The 23,476-nt window shown below is 39.8% G+C and overlaps 2 protein-coding genes across 3 annotated transcripts; both read left to right on the top strand.

The window, feature by feature from the left end:
• Positions 1-378: 378 nt before the first annotated feature.
• usp5 (ubiquitin specific peptidase 5 (isopeptidase T)) lies at positions 379-12,103 on the top strand. Of its 2 annotated transcripts, none has more exons than XM_073485738.1 (20): positions 379-693; positions 1,341-1,469; positions 1,613-1,679; positions 1,775-1,902; positions 2,190-2,335; positions 2,543-2,727; positions 2,886-2,980; positions 4,024-4,217; positions 4,497-4,568; positions 6,128-6,215; positions 6,365-6,490; positions 6,564-6,717; positions 7,402-7,564; positions 7,647-7,735; positions 8,092-8,220; positions 8,715-8,858; positions 8,955-9,097; positions 9,471-9,621; positions 9,806-9,890; positions 11,194-12,103. In XM_073485738.1, the coding sequence occupies exons 1-20, from the start codon at positions 586-588 to the stop codon at positions 11,285-11,287; spliced, it is 2,490 nt and encodes an 829-aa protein (XP_073341839.1). In that variant the 5' UTR covers positions 379-585; the 3' UTR covers positions 11,288-12,103. The 2 variants fall into 2 exon arrangements, with proteins under 2 accessions (XP_073341839.1, XP_073341838.1); XM_073485737.1 differs by having other exon boundaries at positions 499-693; positions 8,092-8,277; positions 11,194-11,376.
• A 426-nt stretch (positions 12,104-12,529) lies between these two features.
• Positions 12,530-17,712, top strand: LOC141012373 (T-cell surface glycoprotein CD4-like). Its single transcript, XM_073485836.1, has 9 exons — positions 12,530-12,568; positions 13,633-13,674; positions 14,050-14,193; positions 14,272-14,409; positions 16,111-16,344; positions 16,433-16,507; positions 16,618-16,754; positions 16,884-16,951; positions 17,165-17,712. Exons 2-9 carry the CDS (start codon positions 13,647-13,649, stop codon positions 17,247-17,249), a joined length of 909 nt encoding a protein of 302 aa, XP_073341937.1. The 5' UTR covers positions 12,530-12,568; positions 13,633-13,646; the 3' UTR covers positions 17,250-17,712.
• The last annotated feature ends 5,764 nt before the right edge of the window (positions 17,713-23,476 follow it).

Below are 23,476 nucleotides of genomic sequence, written 5' to 3' on the forward strand. Positions count from 1 at the left end.
TAAGGTCTCCAAATGGTGGATCTGATCAATTAAATCGAGCTAAATGTCACTAAAAGTGTTGTTTTGAACTAGTTATCGCCGGTCTGTGTTTAGCGGATCGTTAGGGTGCAGTACCGCGATGTCGCCACGAGAGGAAGCCGTCGGTCGAGTTCAGCCGACGTTACCGTAAATATACAAATAAAACAGGCTCAACTCAAATTAATCGCTATCGATTGTCTGGTGGATCACTTCTCACGAACTCACAGTTGATCGATCCCCCGCGTGTAAACGCACGTGACCGCGGCGATTTAGCTTCAATAGATGTGATTTTTAATGTGAATTTACTGCTTTGCAAAAAAAATCATGGCAGGCGGCCGTGTTCCACAGATTACGGTAGCGAGCCGCAGCCCGTCGGCGTGCGGGCGACTGAGTTCGTCCGGCCTTCCCTCAACACAAGGCAGCGGCTCATGATTCATTCAGCCAAACACACACAGCAGAACACGGGCTAGACGACGGACACTCAACCGAGCCGGGGAATCAAGAGGCTGGGGGTCCAAACTCAGAGGAGCAAGTGTCCCACTGAAAGGCGGAACTAGCTAGCTTGTCATGGCGGATGTTGGGGAGGTTTTGATGTCGGTTTTGTCCACAATTCGGGTTCCGAAGCCCGGGGACCGCGTCCACAAAGACGAATGCGCCTTGTCATTTTCCTCGCCGGTGAGCCATCTTCCCTTTTAAATTTAAACGTCAGCCAACAAACAGTGTTGTTTCATTTTCCCATTCGTTTCCCCTCTCTTTTGTTTTTGTCTAATGTGTATTCTCGCCCACTTTGACGCACTGGCTTCCTATATTTTCTTGTTGCAACTAACTAGCAAGCTAGCTTCAAGCTAAGCTAATAATGCACTGTAATGGAAACTTAGCTGCTCTAGCTTTTTAGCTAGGTGTGATAGTGTAATAGGGTATGCTGTCAAACTAACGGTAGCTAGCAAGCTAACCTGGACGATTTCTGGTCACAACTGTGGCAAGACTGTCCATGCTTTCTCATATAATTAAGCACATAATATCTCAATCTTTACGGTGAAGTTTAGATAACATCAAACCAGTGTTAAACTGAATTGCAAGTGTTAGCAGGCTGATTTTAGCTAGTTGGCTAAAATACAGTAGCTTATAATGTGTCATGGTTACAATTTTGTTTTCATCTATATATTCTGGGAAGCGCTTTGTAACCTTTTGATGTATTTAAGTGCCATATTAATAAAGTTATTATTACCATTATTGCATCTAATTTTCACATCTCTGTGTTGTGTCTGGATGGAGAGAGATAAGAACAGGTTGCAACACTGAACATTGTGTCTTCTTTGCAGGAGAGTGAAGGTGGCCTGTATGTGTGCATGAACAGTTTCCTGGGCTTTGGGGTTCAGTATGTGGACAGACACCATGCCCGGGCTGGCCAGAGGGCTTACTTGCACATCACCCGGACTCGCAAGGCTAAGGTGGATTGTTTATTCTACTTTTTGATTTATGTTTTCTGACATGGACACATATCTAGAATATATTTGACACTGTCAGGGCCATCTCCTTCCATGTCAAGTGAACTAATCTCCACACCCAATGACGCCCTATGTTATTGTCACAGAAGGAAGATGACAATAACTCTGGATCTGGACACCCACCTAAGAAAAAGCCCACCAGGCTGGCTATAGGTGAGAGCATGAGAAGAACACAAACATAGATCATACAGGTGACTTGTTTTGAGACTGACCTAGTCTTCCTCTCATCCTGTTTGTGGTCTGTTCAGGGATTGAAGGAGGTTTTGATGTGGAGCAGGAGCTATATGAGGAGGATGTAAAGGTGGTAATTTTACCTGACAGGCAGGAGGTGACATCAGAGGACCTTGCTACCATGCCTGACGTTGTGAGAGAGAGGGTGAGCTATTTTGTTTTCTGGCAAAAAAAAGTCATTATTAACTCACTCAGTGTGATCGCTCTCAATATATATCAAGAACAGCAAAGAGGCTTGTTACCAATACAGACAGTCTTTATAGATCAAATCAATGTTCATACAATATATTCCCTTAATACTAGAGCACATGGGCACATGCCCTTAGTGATATACAGGGACATATAGATAATCATATGTGTTATTTTCAGTTTCGCAATGAGCTATTAGTCACATGTAATTTGTTCCTATCGATTCATTTATTGTCCCCCCAGGTGTCCCTGTCGATGGCGGGAATCATGGCAGCTGACTCAGTGTCTCACACCTTACAAGTTCAACAGTGGGATGGAGAGGTGAGACAGGAGTCGAGGCATGCCGTTGATCTTAAACAGCTCGACAACGGAGTCAAGATCCCTCCCAGGTGAGACATCATGTCACAGCTGTCCTGTAAATAAATCTACCATCCACTTTCCATATTAATCCACAAATTAAAGAAATAATGTGCAAAACTGTAACTTTGACTGCTGTCTCTACAAACTAAGGATCCTCTCTGAGTTGCAGTGCATATAGGATCCATTAATCCGTTATTTTAGTCCGTTAATGCCGTTGTGTCTTCTCTACATCCTAGTGGCTGGCGGTGTGAGGTGTGTGACCTCCAAGAGAATATTTGGATGAACCTGACGGACGGAAAAGTGCTGTGTGGTCGCAGGTATTTTGATGGCACCGGTGGAAACAACCACGCCCTTCTCCACTTCCAGGAGACAGGATACCCTCTCGCTGTCAAACTCGGTACCATTACTCCCGATGGAGCAGGTAAGCATAACCATATTTCTGTGGTAAAGTCAAATTGCATTGCAGGCATAATATGTGGGCTATGGTGGATCTCTGTTGGACTATACAAAGTATTTGCATTTGTCTGGCACTTCAGTGCTTCATTGCTCTTAACTTCCACCGCTGTTTTGTATGTCCAGATGTGTACTCCTATGATGAGGATGACATGGTGCTGGATTCCAAGTTACCAGAGCACCTATCTCACTTTGGCATTGACATGATGACCATGGAGAAGGTAAGCTCTGTGTTTCTGTTGTTTTTAGCCAAAGCTGTTATTTTTTTCTCTTTGACATTTAAAAATATCAAATCTGCCGTTTTGGCCACTGGTTTACTACGTTTAAGTTCCTGTAGACAAAAGTATTGTTCAACTCTCTCTTCACGATTGAAGTCTTACAGATTAAGTCAGAGATATTGGATTTTTTTCCTATTGGCAGACATCCAGACAGTTATGGCTGGCTCTTCCTCATAGAGCAGCTATTGATTACATGGTCAATGGTCATTTTAGCTGCAGAGAGAGAGAGAGCCAACAACATTTAACTAATACCACTGAAAATTCATATGTTTTTTTTGCCTGGTTCTCCCTCATGTTTATTTTTTTCTTGCCATCACTTTGTTCACTATGAATTATGTATACGTTTATGTAACATTATTAAAGTATCATTACAGTATTATTACTGATGGATTGTAATACTTCTCCTTGTGTGCTCTTATTTTCATAGAAGACACATTATTGTATCCACATAATGTCCCCAGTTTCAGATATTTTCCTCCCACCCTGTTTCTACTCTGATTCCCTGTTGCCGTTCATTTTTTTGCCACCTGCTTGTCCCCTCATGCAGAGTGCCGACTAAACAATTGTCAATATCTCTACCTCTCACCGTGCCCTGTAATGTGGTTTCTTGTCTTGCTAATGTATTGCTGCACACACGTAATGATGTTGTGCAGACAGGGGGTGGAGGAATTGTGCTACACTGGAGCAGAAGACAAAGTGCAGCACTTAGTGCTGTGATGATGCATCTGTAGTTTCTTCATCATCTGACTGCTGTCATTACTACTGCATATCTGCATATTGGCTAATTTTGCTCATCTTTCTCAAAACTTGCCGTTATTATATGAATGTTGCCATATGTGTGTGTGTGTATGTATATATATATATATGTATATGTGTATATATATATATATATATATATATATATATATATATATATATACATAAAATGTATATTTGCTTATACACTGTATCCTTCGTTATCTGATCCCTTTGACTTTTCTGCTCAGACCGAGCGGACGATGACAGAGCTGGAGATTGCTGTGAACCAGCGTGTGGGGGAGTGGGAAGTGATCCAGGAGTCGGGGACCACCCTACGGCCCCTGTTTGGCCCCGGCTTGACGGGCATGAAGAACCTGGGGAACAGCTGCTACCTCAACTCTGTCATGCAAGTGCTCTTCACCGTTCCAGACTTCCAGAGCAAGTCAGTACCCTCTAATCCTCCTTCCTGTTTCTTCCAGTTGTTAAAGGGAATATGTCATTTCCTGTGTGGAAAGACAATATGATTTATTATGACCGACTGCAATAAAAAATATTGTTGTCAAGTTGAATATTACAGGTAATAGATGTGAAATAATATTTTTTGATTTCTTGAATATTCCTTTTTTTTTGTCAAAGTGACACTTTTCACACTGTCCAGCTTTAACATTAGGATACTGAATGTCAAGAATTTGTTTCATATCCTTTTGTTCATGCTGCCCAGGTATGTGTCTAACATTGACAAGATCATTGATGATGCCCCAAGTGACCCCACCCAGGACTTCAAAACCCAAGTGTGAGTGTCTTCTCCTATTGTCTAGTTGTTTTCTGTTTCCACTTTTACACCAAAATTAGTGTGTATATGCAGGTTTTTTTAATCGTAGCTAAAACCTGCTAAATATAGGTGATTGACTCCTTTTCCTCTGCCAGTAGATGAGTTTGTCTATCTGTTCCCTTTTTTTGGTGTGTGGTTGTGTGTAACGTTTGTCATCACAATTTCAATGGTATAACAGGGAACAATGGAGAACAATAACATTTTGAATTATGGTTTTTGACGATGACGTTGCCAAGGAGTGAGAAATCTCACTTCTGTCTCATCTTTGTTGAGTTGCACATGTGCAGTATCGATTAGGAAACTGTAAAGCACAGAAACGAGTAACAGCAGTTACGTTTTAATTATATTTTACTTCAGTCTCTCTTTCAAACTCAACGCCGACTGAACAGTGTTCAGCCGCCGTTTGAACAGAGGCGGATGACAAAGTGTGACCAAGCAAGGGGTCATGACTTTAACACATGTAATATCATCATGCCGACAAGGGGGCAGGGTGTTGTGCTTTCATCACAGCCAATCAGAACCGAGGCTGATTGACACCCATGACCGCTGCAGTCATTTGACGCGGGAGTGAATGCTGATTGTACCCAATTAGATTTTAGACAAAAGCCAGATGTTAGTGGGTTTTTTGTCCAATGTGAAAGGGATATATGACATGGACTTGTATTACAATTTGATGCCCAAAAACATCCCCTCAAGGTACAGGAGGAACGCAATGACAGGAAAAGTGCTTTCTCTGTATACATCTTCTCATATAACGGTCTTCACACACATCCATTCCGACACACATCCTAACCTCTTTCCCATTTTGTCTTTGAAGATGTTGCCATTATGCACTGTAGATGAAAGAAACCCTCCACACGAATACACACAAGCATACTCATAGTGTGCCAGCTGTCACCTACAAAGCCGGTTACAGATTCCTTTTCAGGCAGCTCCGTGTTTAAATGTGATTTATATTTTTAATATGGGTTATCCTCCTGTATCGAAATGCTCTATTGATATCAGCAAGGTTTAGTGCAGACCTGTGCTGACACTTGGCCTCGTGTCATTTTAGCTCTTTGCGATTGAAGGAAAAGAGAGCTTTGCTTCTACTGTAACTCATCTAAACTGACGGAGCTTCTTATTGTGGAAAAGTGAAACCTTAGTCTGGAATAGTCTTCTTGTGTGTATGTCCAATACAGTGACTTGACACTTTTTGGTGTCGAGTTTAGATGTATTCCTGATCAGTGCAGTAACTTATTTTACACCAAAATTTGACACATTTGATGTGTCTATTTTAAATTGAAATCTGGCAGATTTAATGTGTATGTGGCCTAATTTCAAACAATATCTACTTTTGTTGCTGCAGGGTCTTTATTCCCCAGATAATGTATGAAAAAGTCTTCTCCCTGATAAGACATTCCACCATGCAATTTGAAAGCCAAAAATATATTTAGGCCTGTATCCAAATCCTCCTCCTGTGTGAGACTCTGGTATATTGTTGGATGTGCAGTGATGTCAGCTTGATTTGTTTATCACAGAGCCAAGCTCGGGTATGGTCTGTTGTCAGGAGAGTATTCCAAACCAGCACCAGACCCTGGAGATGAAAACGGTGCATCTGAACCCAGGGTAAGAAGAAACAATCAGTCACAGTGGATTTACAAGTCTTACATATTGCAGATATTCACGGCACATGTGGGATTTACTCTCAGAAATACGTGACAATATGGTCTACCTATTATTAGTTCTCACCGTTGAATGTTCATGCTTGTTTGCAGGGAGACCAAATCGGCATAGCACCACAAATGTTCAAAGCACTTGTTGGACGGGGCCACCCGGAGTTCTCCACCAATCGACAACAGGATGCTCAGGAGTTTTTATTGCACTTCATAAACATGGTGGAGGTAAAGCATCTCCCTCACTTTGCTTCTCTTCTGGGTCCCCAGCTTTCTCCTCATTATTTCTTTTCACCTACAGAGGAACTGTCGCTCTGGGTCCAACCCATCTGAAGCTTTCAGGTTCCTGGTGGAGGAGAGGATTGTGTGTCAGCAATCGCAGAAAGCCAAGTACACACAGCGGGTGGATTATATCGTGCAGCTGCCTGTGCCGATGGACCAGGCTACCAACACAGGTGAGACAATTCTACATTAGGTTAGCAGTATGAGCTTTTTTTAAAAGATTATATTTTAGGCGGTTAGCCTTTATTTAGATAGGACAGCTTGTAGAGTTTGACAGGAAGTGGGTAAGAGAGACGGGATGACATTCAGCACAGGGCTGCGGGTTGGAATCAAACCCAGGCAGCTGCTGAGGACTCCGCCTCCGAACATGGAGCGCACACTCCATCAGGTGAGCTATCAGGGCGCCTTGTGTGGTCTTGTGAATTATATGTTACAGTTAAATGATTTAGAAAAAAGGCACCAGCAATTCATCATCTTGAGGAGAAGAAGGTGAGTAAGAAACCACCATCAAATAAGGTGTGGCTGCATGATACTTTTTTGTCCATCAGTGTTGAGGTGATGATATGGTTGAAGTTGTTTTCTTATTATTTTTATTTATTTATTTTTATTTTAGAAAACTTTACAGATGCACAGTAGATATACAAGGTTTTCACAGGCTATATAGCGCCCCTCATGACATGGAAACGGAGTGCTGCTTTAAGGGGGTTAGCTGAGGGCTCTTTAAGTCTCAGGGATGATTCTTTTAAATTTCTTAAAATCATAAAATATGTTTCCTATAGACATTTTATTGGTTTTATGCCTCGAACACAGGGTGTGCAAGTCACTGTTTTTCAACAATGCATATATTTCTCTGACAGAAGAGCTTCAGGAGGCAGAACGCCGGCGTGAGGAGGGGGACTCATCAGCCCCTACAGTGCGCGCACAAATCCCCTTCACAGCTTGCATGGCGGCCCTCAGTGAACCAGAGATCCTCACAGACTTCTGGAGCTCAGCTGTGCAAACCAAGACTACTGCTACCAAGTATGAAGAGAGACACTGACATGATAATTAAAACACATTCTCAAATGTATTTATTAATATCAGCTTTTGTGTCATTTGTCAGAACGACCCGCTTTGCCTCTTTCCCCGACCACCTGGTCATCCAGATTAAGAAGTTCACCTTTGGCCTTGACTGGGTTCCTAAGAAACTGGGTGAGCAAAGATATTATGAGCATGTTTGTTGTTGCACTCAAAAATGTGTATTCCAAACAGAGTTGGGAATCTGTAATTCGCCAAAAAAAGTTAAAATCCTGAACTCCCTTTCCACTCACACACACACAAAATAACTAAAAATCAGGAGAAAAGATAATGAAACAAAAAATGGCAGCTGTCCTCTACAGAGCTTCCTGCAAGAAGCAGTGGTAATTAAGGTATAAAATAAACAATAACTGAGGATGATTAAATTCTAAGAATGCTCTCAACAATGTTAAAATAATGTCAAGAATCTAAGCTGTAGAAAACTATGGTGGTAAAGTTTGAAATGAAAAGTGTGTTTGAATGCTGTGCAGACGTGAGCATCGACGTTCCTGACACTCTGGACTTGAGCGCTCTACTTGCTACCGGCCAGCAGCCAGGGGAGGAGCTTCTACCAGAGGTGGCCCCGCCCCCACTCATGACCCCAGACGTGGAGGTTAAAGGTATCCTGGGTTCCCATTTCACCGAGGAGGACGACTCGCTCTACTCCCCACTGCTGTGTTAGTCTGTCTGTCATTTCCGATCTTTTCCTTCCTCCTCTGTTATTTGTCCCTCGTTGTTTCCTTCTTTTCTTTCTTTCAGCCTTTTCTGTTTCCGTGCGTCCTTCAGTTGCCTTTTGATTTTTTTTACTTTTGCATAATGTGAAGTGTTTTGAGTTATATTTCAAATTGAAGAGGCAGTATCTAAGTTAATTTTGTTTGGTCTCTGCTTTTGAAGTATATGAGTTGGTATTTCTATTATTTTCATTATTTTGCCAATTTTGTCAATTTTGTGGGAAACTTTTATTTATTAAGAAAGTGTTCAGGGCACAAAAAACAATGTTTTTATTTTACAAATAATTGGTGTTCTCACCAGCAAACAAACAATGTAAAAATGCACATTGATCTACAAAGTACATAAATGTAATTCAACTTTTCTCTCCTAACACACCTTTTAGCTCCAGTCCTTGATGACTCCACTGTGTCCCAGTTATGTGAAATGGGATTCCCACTGGAGGCCTGCAGGAAAGCGGTCTACTACACTGGGAACACTGGAATCGATGCTGCCATGAATTGGATCATGAGCCATATGGATGACCCAGGTGTGCAGAGCAGTGGGAATTTACCAGAAAGAGAATACCTCAGTCAGTCTGGTCACTCCTCACTCTTTATTTTGTCTTCTTTCTGATTGACCGCAGACTTCTCGGCCCCTCTGGTGTTGCCCGGCTGCAGCTCTGGCGCTGGGACCACACCCACAGAGAGCCTCTCTGAGGAGCACCTGGCAACCATTGTATCCATGGGCTTCAGCCGAGACCAGGCAACCAAAGCACTTCGAGCCACGGTTAGAATCAAACTCCATCCAGTTAGAGATTTTACTTATTTTATCTCATTTGTATAAAAGTAGAGCTGTGCATATACAGATGCCGCTGTTCTTTTTATTCAGACTGTAGTGCAGCCATGTTTTTCATCATGCTTGGAGACTCAAACCAGTGTTGTCCTTAATACCTCAACAAAAAGTTGCATTAAGCTAAGCTAGCCCAGAAACGCTGGTGAGAGATTTTTCCGTACAGCTTTTGATTTTGATGGCCAGCCCCCGAAGAAATGACATCAGATATCTTTGGCTCTCTATCTTGTAAAATATTGTTCTTGTACTAAAAGCTCCATTTGTTGATATTGTCTAATAATATCTCTTTTAACTGGTGTGTGTTTCACAGAGTAATGTCCTGGACCGTGCAGTGGACTGGATCTTCTCCCACCTGGATGACCTGGAGTCCATGGATGTGTCTGAAGGTGGTCGCTCAGCCGCAGAGAGCGAGGGCGGCAGAGAGCCTCCACCTGGGCCTCGTGTCAGAGACGGACCAGGAAGTGAGTCCCAAGACCTCAGACTGTGTCCTCACAAATTAGCTGCAGAGATGTGTTAATAAACATGAAATGAAGATGCGATATTACATTCTTCTATTTTAAGTCCTATGTTCTTCCAGCCATCAATATTTATTATTTTATAATATATTTTCAAATTAAAATTAACTCATGGTTTCTCTCCTTTCAGAATATGAGCTGTTTGCATTTATCAGTCACATGGGGACAAGCACAATGTGTGGCCACTATGTCAGTCACATCAAGAAGGATCAGCAGTAAGTAGTTTTTGTTTGTTTATGGGGTTTTTTTGCACTTGTGTTTCTAACTTTAAGGGATATTTTAAAGTCTCTTGGCACTTTAAGGTCAGACCAACCAACCAACCAAAAAACCACTACAAATCTCAGATCCTGAAAGAAGATTCTTTTTTTCTTCATGCAAAAAACCCCCAAAACAGTTAAAGTCTTACAAAGTAAATGTTTTCTGTTCTCTAATCAGTAGTTCATTTATATATTAAATGTCTATAAAATCATATTCTTGTGTAATAAAATAGTAGCTGAGTTTTACAGAGCCTCAGCAGGGGGCACCATACTCCAGGTCTGGTCTGAGCAATAATAGCTACTGACTGCAAAGTATCAACCTCTCAAAGAGCTGGGATTTTTAAAAGGCCTGTCATAACAACAACTTCTTGCTGGATGATATATTGTCCCAGAAATAATTGTGATTTGATATATTTTTTTGTCATTTTAAGACCATTTGATCCCACTGATACAATGATAAAATAATAACATAATAATGCAGGCGCAGCCTTTCAAACAGCCGTGAACTTTTAATTCTTAATATTCAGACACTGGAAGTTGAATGTGAAAAAATATTCCTAAAACATAAATTAATACAAATCTTCACAACAAAAACAATAAATAAAATGTGAAAAAACACTTTCTGCACCCAAGCCTTATAATGGTATGGAAAACCGTGCGAGTTATTCTGTTATCATATTGGCTAAAATGTTGGTGACATTCTTTATGTTAACAAACATGCTTGTCAACACGACGGGCAATATCAAGGTCAGCAAAAGTAACCATGGTCAACTCTCTCGCTCTTTTTCCGTTGTACGTCTCTCCTGTCCCCACCTGCCGAGTCTTCTTGTCCCTGTAGCCATTGTCAAATTTACCTCTGTACTGTCTTCAAATTGGTATCCATCCGGCTTGGAGGCTGTGTTCAGTCCCGTTTCGGTGTCCAGCTGTGTTCACTCTCAGGCTGCCAGGCTAACGGTAGCTAGCTACAGCCAAGTAAAGAGCAGCAGCTGGTGGTTACTCCGGTGACAAGCTGCCTCCTATATTTTTGAAGCTACACTCAAATTCTGCCATATTCTAGAAAGATATGGCTTAAAATTGTTTAAAAATTACTATTTTGTGTTCAGATATGATGTTGGTCATTGGGGACACTGAGTGTTGGATATTTCATGCTGAAATAAGACCCTGTTAGTTTAAAAGTCTCTTGTTTGTACATAATTAAATGCATTAACTGTCTGTTATCAGGAGCTCTTTCTGAACTCTTTGCTATCTCTGTGTTTCACAGGTGGGTCATCTTCAACGATCAGAAGGTGTGTGCTTCTGAGAAACCTCCCAAAGACCTGGGATACCTCTACTTCTATCGGAGAGTGGCTGAATGAGATGAAGGAGCGTTACACTTGGGGTGAAGGAGGAGAAATGTGGACGCTAACAAAAACACACCTTCGTAGTCACACCCCACTAAACTCTTACAAATGCCCTGGCACGCTTCCCTGCTGACAAAAGTGTAAATAAATCTCTCAGACTGCATATATACACAGTTAAATAAGTTGGTGCAGATGTACAGATATGGTGTTGGGGGCGGGGGGATTTTTCTTTTGATCCATTGATTACACACCATGCGCCTGTTCAGAAAAGCAGAGTCTGTCACCTGGACAGCTGACATATGAAATCTGTTAAAACACCTTTTCCTAGTTTTACTGTCCAGATAATTTTAGAAACTGCCTCATGGAACAGGCCTCAAGTCAAGTCTATTCACTCCTTATTAATAAGTATGCTTTAACTTTCACTGTTAATCCGTGTCCTGGCTATTGATTTACACTGCCATCAGTAGTCACTGCCCCTCCCTATCAAAACATGTCGCTTCCAGCCCCCTCTTCTTTAATTGGACGGTTGCAGCATGGTGTCACCCGGTAAGCCCGGCGCCTCCTCCTCCTCCTCTACCCTTTTCAGTAAAAACAGTTCAGCATCCACGATGAGAGGAAATTGTCAGTAAATCAAATAAAATAACGGCTCAAATATGTGTTGCAAAAAGGAAATAAAAAAAAAAAACGTCAAAGCACCAAATCAACTTGTTTTTTTTCTTAAACGTTTGGTGAGGGTGATATCTGGATGATTTTTGTTTTATTTTGTTTTTATTTTGCAAACAAATCCTTTGTTACTTCTGCTGTGACAAATAAAGAATTGTCTTTCTGTCATTCTGCCTTTGTTCTTTTCTTTAAGTCATAACGGAGTTGATTTTCAGTTGACTTTCGCTTCCTTTCATAGTTTATCCACATTATGATTTCGAGACCATGATTCAAAATAAGCCATGAGTTGGCACAATCCTACAAACTGTCTTAACATCAGGTTAATGATCGTATCCTTTAGGTTATTTGTAAGTAAGTGTTTTTAGGTTACTGAACTTTATTTACCTTCATGTACAAAATCCCAGGCCTAGTATGTGAGAAAGCGCATGCATGATAAGCAAACCCACAAAGGGCTGGGGGTTTGTGTTGGCCTACAACTTTCCAAACTGCAGGTTTCTTTTAAGATCTCTTCCGCCTTGTGCAGTTTTTGCATCCTTGCTCTCTCGTTTTTCGATGAAGTGAAGCAGAGAGAGGATGAGGACAGATTTTGGCCTTCAATAAGGACGATAAAATCTGTACTGCCGCAAAATAAAGGTAAGATCTCGAACTATATTATAAAATCAAGCTTTATTGAAATTATTGGATTCGATGTGAACTTTGTGAGTTTTTTCTTGTGTTGCGTGAAGTGACCGCGATGACGAATGAGTAACAAATATACTATAAAATATTAAGTAACTTTTGCTATGTTCCCTCCTGTATCTGTAATCAAAATATATTTTTAGAAACTTTGAGTCTTGATTAAATGATTGTAAACAAATAGGAAGAAAAATGTGCTCAACCATGTCTCCAATGCTTTAATATGTACGTCAAGGTAAACTCTGTTTTAATGGTTTATATACTTTGTGATCTAAATCTATAATTACTGCTCAGTCGGTGAGTGAAATACATTTATTTATTGTAAAATATGTCAACGAACACTTTTTTAGATCAATTTTGACAGTTATCTACTAGTAAGTGTTAATTTTCTGATTAGATTGTATTTGTTCTGGCTCTCAAAAATAACTAAAATACAAAGATATCAGTTGTGGCTTTAATATGAGAGATTGTTTAAATAGATGTAAGTATTTTAGCTTTCTGAATTTATTTCCTAAACCTTTCAGAATCATGAAACACAAAGAGTAAGACAAAAAGGGATGAATAACTTGTCAGAAGCTTTTACTTTTGATTTAGTTTCCTTGTAAGTAACAAAACTGCAGAACAAAATTGTTTCTTTTTCTATTTGACAAACTTCTTATTTGTGATGTACCTACAATTATTTTCATTTGGAACAGCATGATTTACAGAAAATCATCTCAGCATGCATTATTGAGCATTAAATTAAATACAAAAGAGCCTAAACATATTCTTGAATCCTCCCAAAGATATTTGTTCCTGTTTTTTTATTAAAGTCTACGAAGCAAGTTTTAGATTTTAGATACAGAGAGGAAGGAAGTAGAGAGGTAGCTCGGTGGTTAGGGATCACATGTTGCTCGCCTTAAACAGAAGCTGTGTGCGGGTTCTCTAAGCTGGAAATGTGCATTCACACTTTGAACTACTGCAGCACATTTTTTCTTCTTTGATGGAAATGTACATTTGTGTTTGTCATTTTTAACTTTTAGATCCAAGATTTAAAATGAAGACAGTTGTGTGGTTTGGGTTTGGTGAGTCAATATACTTATACTTACTTATACTTATACTCGTAAATAATCCTTTACATTAAATGGTAAATGAGTCACAAGTGACGTAGATCCAAATTTGTCCTTGTTGTATGTTTACAAGACTATTTTAATCTACCTGTGAAAATAGCTGCAGTTCTGTTTTACTCATCCAAGATGCCTACAAACTCCCTCAATTCAACCAAATCAATTGCCTTTTAACTTTATATTCTCTATATGAGCCTCTAATGCAAAGTAATGAGAATATATTCCAATAACATTAGTTTGTCCTTGTCTTAATGCACAGAATTTGTGGTAACCTCCTGTGAATATATCATACTAAGTGAAGTGTGCCTCATGAATGTGATGCTCTCTCTTCAGTGCTGGGTGCACTCTCTGCTGCAGGCAGAGTGATCGTCACAAAAACAGGGGAGACCGCCACCCTAGATTGTGACTACAGAAGGAATCTGGTTTGGCATCGTGGAAATGACATGATTATTACCCGTGGGAAATTCCCTATGCAAGGTAGAAACAGACTTTAGACAATACCTACAGCACATTATTGTTTTTATTGTTAATTACATTACATTTTTTCTGCATTAGACAAAGGTGACATTGGGAAAAGGTCAACCGAGAGGGGTGGTGATCTGGTGATCAGTGGTGTGAAACCAACAGATGCTGGATCATTCACTTGCACGGCAGATACGAAAGTTTATCAACATACACTTGGTGTGGTCTCGGGTAAGCAGAGGAAGAAAGAAAAATGTGTTTGCAAATAAGTCTTAGTGTTGCATTGAGTGAGTCTCATCATTACAATCAAGTTTTTAGAAAAGGAAGTGCATATTAGATACTTTATGATGATACTTTATGATAAGTTATTGTGTTACACGAAATTCCTCCCAATTTTTTTTTTTTTTTAAAAACACCAAATTTCAGTCAGTACATTTACTAAACAATTAAATTATTAGCAATTAAAGTATTTATTCATTTATTTCTTGCTGTGTAATGCTAGAGATAAAAACATTAAATGCAAATCTACTGTCACACACACACACACACACACACACACACACACACACACACACACACACACACACACACACACACAGACATAGTTTTTTTAAATAAATTAAAGGGTTTTTTAGCAAATTACTCTTGATTCTTTACAAACTTTGGGGATTCACAAGATTCAGATTTTTAATAGATGGATAGGTAGAGTCGAGCACCTGGTAGACTTCCTCTTGTTTAAAACTCTCTGCTTCCTGCACATCTCTATGCCTGATGAGTAAGGATCATCAGGAGTAATTCCTCAAATCAGAAATCTCCTCATTATCAGTGTTGTACAAAGTGCCTTAAAGTCATAGCTACTTGATTAAGAGTGAAGATATATGTTAAAATATTACTTTGGTAAAAGTGAAAGTCACCCATAGGAATAGGATTCGAGAAAAAGTCTTAAAGTATCTGATATTGAGTGTACTTAAGTATCAAAGGTACAATAAAAGTAAGATCTACATGTATTCACATGTATGTACTGTACACTTTGGGTCAACTGATTATCGGGTCTGATGTCCCTTTATCTGATCATCAGAAACAACGTTTTTTTTTTAATCCGGCTGTTGATAAAATAAATACATTTTAAAATGGGCTACTTTGGCTCTGCAGTATTCAGTCAGCAAGTAACTGTCAACCTAAAGGTGTTATTGATAACATTCAGCCAAACTACCAAGACTCTTGATCGCCTACGAAACAGATATCAGTGTTGTACTATACTATATAATTATATAGTTATACAATTGGCTGAAAAACCTTGCTGGAAGCTGGAACAATATGTCATTTTCTTACACAGAGATATACAAAACAATCATTTTGGATCTGACAAACATTTAAAAATTAGTAATTCACAATCACCATAACGTTTTTTAGGAAAAGAGATACTTTTATTTTGCACCTTTCTACATGATCTGTAGATGTAATATTAAAAAAAAAATGCTTTGTCTACATCAAAATGTTCAACATGACCTTTGAGTTATCAAATAAATGTAGTTGCCACCAAAATGTGGTTGAGTGGGAATATAAAGTAGTAGAAAATGGAAATACTGAAGTAAAGTACAAGTACCTCAAGATTGTACTTCAGTAAATGTACTAAGTTACATCACATCACAGCTTATTATAATGCGATTTTAACAAGATGACTGGTATCATTTTTTAATCTGAGCTCTATGTGTGAAATCAGTGGAGCGCCCCTTTAATTTCCTGATTTAGTATCCCTAAAATTCAGATGCTCCAGTTTGTAAAACCAACCAAACTGCCATGTTGTGTTTTAATGTTGCTCCCCCCATCATGTCATAATCTGTCATGATCTGGATGAAGTCCTTTGTTCATCTTTTTCTCTGTGTGATTCTCACTGTATCCTCGCCCTCATCTGTTGTCCCTCTCTGTCAGTCTCAGCCAATCCCTCTGGTGACCTGCAGCCGGGCAGCAAGGTAGAGCTCCAGTGTGACGTAGACGGTCTGAACCCGGTACCGACAATTCAGTGGAAGAGGCCAGGTCGGAGTCTACCAGCAGGGTCACCACAGACAGTTGGCTCTGTGGCCGTCTCAGATGCAGGGACCTGGGAGTGCACATTCTCCCATGGTGGGGAAACGCACAGTGTGAGCCTGAACATCAAGGTTAAAGGTAGGACACTCTTCTACTGGAGGCTTTTTAACATAAAAAAGCAGCCTCTGTGGCCACTGTTAAAGGCATGATGTGCTTTTACTTTCAGAGCTGGCAACTACAACACCTCCACCAGTCTCCTCCAAAACCTCAAAGAACAGCAACAGGCCGTCATGCACCGACTGTACGTACTGCTACTATATAACCTCTGACTTTGAGCACATTCTTCAGTGTATGAGTCATTTATTCATTATCCTCCTCTTCTGCCGTGGTCTGCTGTCATGGCTCAACCAGGTGGTACCATATCTTCTTCTGGTCTGCTCTTGGGGCTCAGCTGGTGGATGTGGGTTGTAATTGGAGTTGGCTGCCTGGTTGTGATTCTCCTGATGGTCTTAGTCATTGTCTTGTGCAAGAGGATCAAAAGAAAGAAGGTATGTATAGAAAATCATCAAGGGAATCGTATGCTTAGTAGATTTAAATTAGTAATTCGGCTGGAGGAGGATGGGTTACTGAGGAAAACCCCCTGAAAATTATAATGTGATTTTTTCTTTCTGCGATAGAGAAAATTGCACAAGATGAAAAATGGCCGCCAGCTGCTCACGCCCAGGCAGTACTGCCAGTGTAACCGGTAAATGTTCTTAACTTTCTTCTATCAAGTAAAAGAGACTGCTTTATCCGCTCTCCAGTAATCTGCTCACTTTACAGATGCTTTCTAATAGACTCCATTCACTTTATATTAATGACAGTTTGACCTTCATTTTCACTGTGCCTTTTACCAAGTGCTTCATTATTGTGTCGTAATTAGTGTGAAAACTTCTCCTCTTTCCTCTCTTTATCACAGCCCAACAGCTGCAGCGAAACCGCAGCAAGGACGCCGGAGAGAGAAACCATCAGTTCCCCCTCTGCAGCCCCTCCTAATGGAGTGACATGAAAGGCCGATCGAAGAAAAGGAGAGACAGACAAAAAAAGAAAGAGAGAAAGTGTGAGAGAGGGGAAAAAGATAAAGATAAGGAGAAAGCAAGTGGAAGAGAACCCCAGTGTGAATATGGCATGAATGTAAATGGGCTTTTGAATGCTCTTGATGAAAATGAAAATCAAATGTAATGATGTGGGCACTTTGAGCTTTTTCAACACATACAACCAGTGAAGTGAATGCAAATAGGCTCTCCCACTGCAATTGAAAACAGCAACCGTCTGTACTTATTTTTTACATGAATGCAGCATGTGTTGACTTCTTCTGTACTGCCTTCGATCTTGAATTTATTTCAGCTGATTTAAATGCATTTCTGTTCATGAGTTTCTGTGTGTTTGATATATGTGTATGTATACGTCATTTCTCTAAGGCTGTAAATGCAAAGATTAGAGCACTGTATTAAAATTTGATGTCTTTTTTTCCTCAGTCAATAAACTATATGGATACCCAACTGCAAGACTTGCTAGATTATTTCCATCCTCATATAACAGAACAGGGAAGCTTCTGTCAGTGAGATAAAATAACAGACAGTAAAACTGAGTGTGCAGCATTTCCTGTGCGTTTAGATGATGCTCAAACAGTGCAGGAAAGGCGGACTCCGCCACTAACGATACAAACTACTTCATAAACACGTAATTACTCACTGGATATACAGTGAATGGCTATTTTGAGAGAAAATGATATAAAGTAGTATAAGAAAAGGGATTTGGTAGTTTGAGAACAGTGCGGGAAAGGCGGACCCTGCCAGTAACAAAACAAATTACTTTTTAAAGACATAATTACTGACTGAATATACATTGAATGGATTAAAAAAGGGATTTGAACCAAAAAAGAAATTGTTTCAAACTACCTGTGTGTTACGGTAGTTTGAAAGCAGTGCGGGAAAGGCGGACCCTGCCAGTGAAGAAACAAACTACTTTATAAACAGGTAATTACCCACTGTATACACACTGAACGGCTATTTCAAGAGAAAAAAATACATACAGTAGTATCAAAAAGGGGTTTGAAAAATAAATGTGTTAGGAATTGTAACTTTAAACTTCTGTTCAAATTAATATCACACATTTTCTTGACTCTTTTATGCCACAATAGGCATTAAACCGTGCCTGCATTGGCACAGAAACTCTGTATTCCCCAAAACTGGTGCAGGACAACGCAGGTGTTGACACCAGTGCAGCGCTACATGTAATGAAACACACAGTAAACACCTGTTTAACACAGTAACACAAGACCACAAACTACATACATACATAGGCATACATACGTGTTTGTATATAAGAGTGAAAAAGTATTTGATCTCCTATATGAGCTAGGAAATTCTTAGATTTTGCATCAGTAGCCTACTTTGTAAAACTTGGTGTGTGTGTGAGAGAGAGAGGCAGAGACAGAGACAATGTAATCCTGATCTATGTAATCCATTTAGCACATAACAGAAAGGATGGGATCATAGTGGTGTCTGACTTCCTGTGTTTGTGTGTGTGTGTGTGTGTGAGTACGAAAGCGACACCTGCAGTGCCTACAGTCTACCAAATGTCAGTGCTGAACTCATCGCTTCACTGAGAACATCACATGTGAGTACTCTTAAACACACTGTACATATACTCAATGTTGTGCTTGTTATTAGCTGATTTAAGGGATATCCTTTCAGAGGGAAGACACATGAGTCAGGATGACAATATGTGTGTGTATGAGAGCACGAATTGTTTCTACAAATACTGGCAAATCTCCCAGACGCTGCCGGAGATCCACTCTCGTAGACGGGAGCCAAGGGGCACCGAGGGACAAGGCTTTAGTGCTCAAATCTGGTCTCGTCCAAGGCCACATTTTTAAAACTCTTTGTCTCGTTACAAATGCTGATTGATTTGCCTTGGCCTTGGTTGGGTATCATCTGTCTTGTTCGCAGTTTGCCTCAAAAACTGGCACAAATGATCTCAAATAATTACAAGAAGATGACGAGCCAGAATATCTGAATGCCTTGTGATATTTGTCTGATAAAAACACAGATGGGCTCGATCAAGTAATACAATTCTGAATGAATGGCTCTCTGTTTTATCCCCTTACACAATATTAATGACATTAGTCTTGATCTATGGATTTGACCCTCTATGGTACTCAGACTTCAGTAGTCTTTGTGCTGTGCTGCTCATGATGACAACTCTGAGAAGGATTTCAAAATCTCAAATCAGAGAAGCCAAAAATAGAAAACTGTTCCTCAGTTTACTGAAGTGATAGATAGTTATGATGATAGTTATTGCACAAGATAAACACTTGTGCAATAACGAACGATGACATTTTGTTGATTTTGCAATCGTTAGCATTGATGGGGGGGCCTATACACAAGTAGTACGCAAAGAAGTACACAATATTGTGTTCTTATGGAACAAATCTGTTCCTAAATGTAAAAAAGCTTTAACCCAGGAGAATGTAAATATTTAGACTATATTGCTCAGGAGTTCAGCTCTGTGGACTGCAAACTGCTGCCTAACATGAAAAAATGATTGTTGCAGCTTTTATCCATCAATTATTTTTTAAAAATATAAAAAATAATTCACCGATGTTCAGAATGAATGTGACAATAACTGTTACAGTCATACTAAGTCTTTCTATTCAGAAGAATTGTGCTGTATTTATATCATACTGTAAGTTATTTGTTGTAAATAATGTCTTATTCTGAAGAGCACAGAGTAATCATGGAGATGTTGTACATTTTTCGGTATTGTTGCTGATTTCTAATTTGAAACAGAGCAAAAACCATGATAATGTGTTTTGTTTTTGTATTTTAGGGCACAAATATACATATAATACCAATATTTATACATGAAATATCACTATTTACACGTAAGGTATTAGTTTTGTCAAATGAGATCAACACAGTGCCAGAACTGACCCTCTACAGGTTTATCGTACTGCTCATTATGTGAGTATACCGGCAGTAGGCTGTCAGAACAAATAGCTTTCAATGTGCTTTAAATAATGCCATAAGAAAAGCAGCGTATACTGTGCTGTAATGTGTGTGTCGCAATCCACGTACAGTACGTTACGTAGCATACAGCGTCTATAAATGTAACATGACTAGAATATTCAACATAATATGTCTTTTATCCAGTCTAACACTTAAGTAATGAGGACAAAAACTAAAGCTTTAAACTTATTTGGAGACCATCTTTGGTTCGTGTTTGTAGGTTCATGTTTGTCTCTCCCCGTAACGTCCTGCTGGTTGTCAAGTAATCTGATATAAAACGAATGCTCCGGCATCTTTTAGTAACATCTTGCGGCATTCTGCGAGATGATGCTGTAACTCAGTCCCAAAGGTATTCTGGAGCCTGAAAAGCTTAAAAATGTGGTGCCTGTATCCTTCAACAAACCCAGTGACCCTGTATATTGTCAACATTTTACTTACATGATATGTTCTTTTACTTTGGGACCGTAACACAGGAAACAACAAAAACAATGCCAATTTAAAAGTTATTCAGAACATTAAAAAATGGCTGATCTAAACCGGCCTTTGTAGTGTACATAATATACAGTCTGTATAAGTTGCTGGGGGATATACCTCTGTCTGTGCAATATAGCCAAAAGACGTAAGATTTATGAACAGACGCGGTGCAATAGATGGTCAGTTTAGGTGGTCAGGTGGATAAATGCACCTGCACATTTAGCATATTTTCACATAATATTCCCATGTTGTTCTGGTCAGCGTCAGACTGGCCACTGCCATTGACCCTGTGTGTTTAAACCTTCGTCTTTACATCAGCACACTTTGTATTTTTGAATTGTTTTTATGTGTGTGAATGAATTATTTGTGTTGCTTTGTGCCCGCAAGCCTCGAATTGCCCACTGAGGGACGCATTAAGTGTTAAAATGCACTGAAGTGAAAGTATAGTTAAAGCAAACACTCTATACTCATTTTACCCAGGTGCATTGATGCTATTTGTTCTACAGCATTAATGGCCACAGGAGAAATCTCCTAACCTCGTTAGTGTTGGTCCGTGCTGTGTTCACTACTACTAGATGTAGTCGAAACAGCCATCAGTTGAGAAAAACTCACCTACGCAGGCCTTCTGGGAGATCGTTTTGTTTGTGACAATTTTGTGTTGTTTGCTCATTTTTAATATGTTCAAGGTTCCTTGCGGTAAAGTCCAAGGAGAAGGACGGGGATACATTTTTGTTGTGGTTATTTATTTATCAGTTTATTTGACAGAGACAATACATGGAGGCATTGTTACATCTAATTAAAATGCAAACTGATGCAACGTATTTGGGCTTCTCGCCATGGCTAATTTGCTTTCCTTGTTGGCTCGCTGCTCCAGTGTTGTGCCGTATTAATCAACCCTGCCGTGAAAAGCACCCACTGCCTCCGATTGGCTTCCCCTGATATTCTTAGCCTAACCCTAACTAATTTCACTCCTCGTGCCTCGACCTAACCAAGGTTATTATCTACACGGGGGTGCTTTCCACGGCAGGTTTGCTTATTTTGGCATCACACCGGCATTTGATTTGAAATTACACAATGAGAATCAAAAGTCGATGCTTCATTTTAATTTTCAAATTCCATTTTTTGAAAACAGTCAATATTTGCTTGCAGGTTTGTAGATAATGATTGCAATCCGCGACCACTTTCTGACACCTTTACTTGCTCAGTTGTCCTCCTGGATCCAGATTCTTCCATATATTTAATAACCTGCATGTATCAGAATTTTTGTAGCTGTAATCTTTATGTTCTGTGTCGGTCCGTTCTGTACACGCGACAGCTATTGCAGGGCTCCCTCCTCTGCGGCTTTTCCTGAGGTTCTTTCCATTTTTTCCTCTTTTTGTTACTTGCTCAAAATGAGTGTCGAAGGACAGAGGGTGTCATTCACTGTCGAGATTGTAAAGCCCCCTGAAGCAATGTGATTAGGGATTATGGGCTACATAAATGACACTGACTTGACTTGGTATTTTACCTGTGATGCTCTGCCACTGCATCAGTCTTTATATCTTGCTTGTTTTGGGCGCTTTCACCATCAGCTAGGCCTTCTGTAAATGGGTACACAGCTGTATTGACTCCAAGTGGCTGACTTGGCTGGTCACCATGTTTGGCTGTAGAAAACTACTTGTTTAAACACATTGTTCTGCTGCATAGACCTAAAATTCAGCAGAGTACGTAGAACAAAGGGCTATGAGTTCAGTATCTTCAAACACAGATGGAGCTGGAGGTCAGCACTTTAATCTTATTCATTGTTTGATTTGAACGAGTACACAGCCAATGTGATGAAAAAGAAAAAGTAATAGAAAAAAACGTCATGTATTCCTTTTCTTCCTCTCGGGGTCGTGAGGAGCATGTCAACATTCACACTTAGAGGCCCAGTGTGCGTTTTTTTGTCTTTTCTGTAGGCGATTACCAGGCTGTGTCTCCCTCGCTCTGTGCTCGATGAAAATATAACATCTATGTTGCTCTGGGGGTGTTTTTGAGACAATAGGATTCCCTTTTCATGGCTATTACTCAGTTCTCTCTTCTCATTGTCTGTCTTACACACACACACACACACACACACACACGCACACACACACACACACACACACACACACACACACACATTCGTTCTAAGTGAAACTGAAATTTCTGAGGCAGAGTGTGTCCTCTCCCTCTTGTATTTGCATTTGGGTTTTAATTCCATCTGTGCAAGACATCGGCCAAATTCAGGTCAGAGAATGTGATTTTCAGTACCTGAGACAATAATGGTATACAATAAATTTACTTATGGTGAATATTACTAGAGGTTATGGGACAGTTCTGCCCCAAAGTCAAAAATACATATTTTCCCTCTTACCTGTAGTTCTATTCATCCGTCTAGACTGTGTCAACTTTTGGAGATATCAACTATAGAGGTGCCTGCCGCAATTGAACTAGATATGAAGGGTTAGGGTTAGGATTCCTATTTATGCATTGTGAATTGGCAGGTGTAGTTTGGTAGTTGTAGTTTTAACTGCTCACAACAAGGTCTGTGGATTATCTTGAGTAACCATTTCTGTATTGTGCACTAGTGACATCTAGTTATATTAGTAAGGCAGACATCTCTATGGCTGATATCTCCAAAACTCTAGATGGGTAAATAACACAAAAATATGTATTTTTTATTTTGGGGTGAACTGTCCCTTTAAACAAAGTCATGTAAACACCTGGTACGAATGTGTAATGCA

Source organism: Pagrus major, chromosome 17 (genome assembly GCF_040436345.1).
Source record: "Pagrus major chromosome 17, Pma_NU_1.0".
Taxonomy (NCBI): domain Eukaryota; kingdom Metazoa; phylum Chordata; class Actinopteri; order Spariformes; family Sparidae; genus Pagrus; species Pagrus major.

Bases quoted from the DNA above. Each gene is read 5' to 3' on its own strand.
- usp5 (XM_073485737.1), top strand. From the start codon at position 586: ATGGCGGATGTTGGGGAGGTTTTGATGTCGGTTTTGTCCACAATTCGG. The intron at 1,470-1,612 runs GTGGATTGTTTA...TTATTGTCACAG, and splicing joins CCCGGACTCGCAAGGCTAAG to AAGGAAGATGACAATAACTC. The intron at 2,728-2,885 runs GTAAGCATAACC...TTGTATGTCCAG, and splicing joins CATTACTCCCGATGGAGCAG to ATGTGTACTCCTATGATGAG.
- LOC141012373 (XM_073485836.1), top strand. From the start codon at position 13,647: ATGAAGACAGTTGTGTGGTTTGGGTTTG. The intron at 14,194-14,271 runs GTAGAAACAGAC...TTTCTGCATTAG, and splicing joins TGGGAAATTCCCTATGCAAG to ACAAAGGTGACATTGGGAAA. The intron at 16,952-17,164 runs GTAAATGTTCTT...TCTTTATCACAG, and splicing joins CAGTACTGCCAGTGTAACCG to CCCAACAGCTGCAGCGAAAC.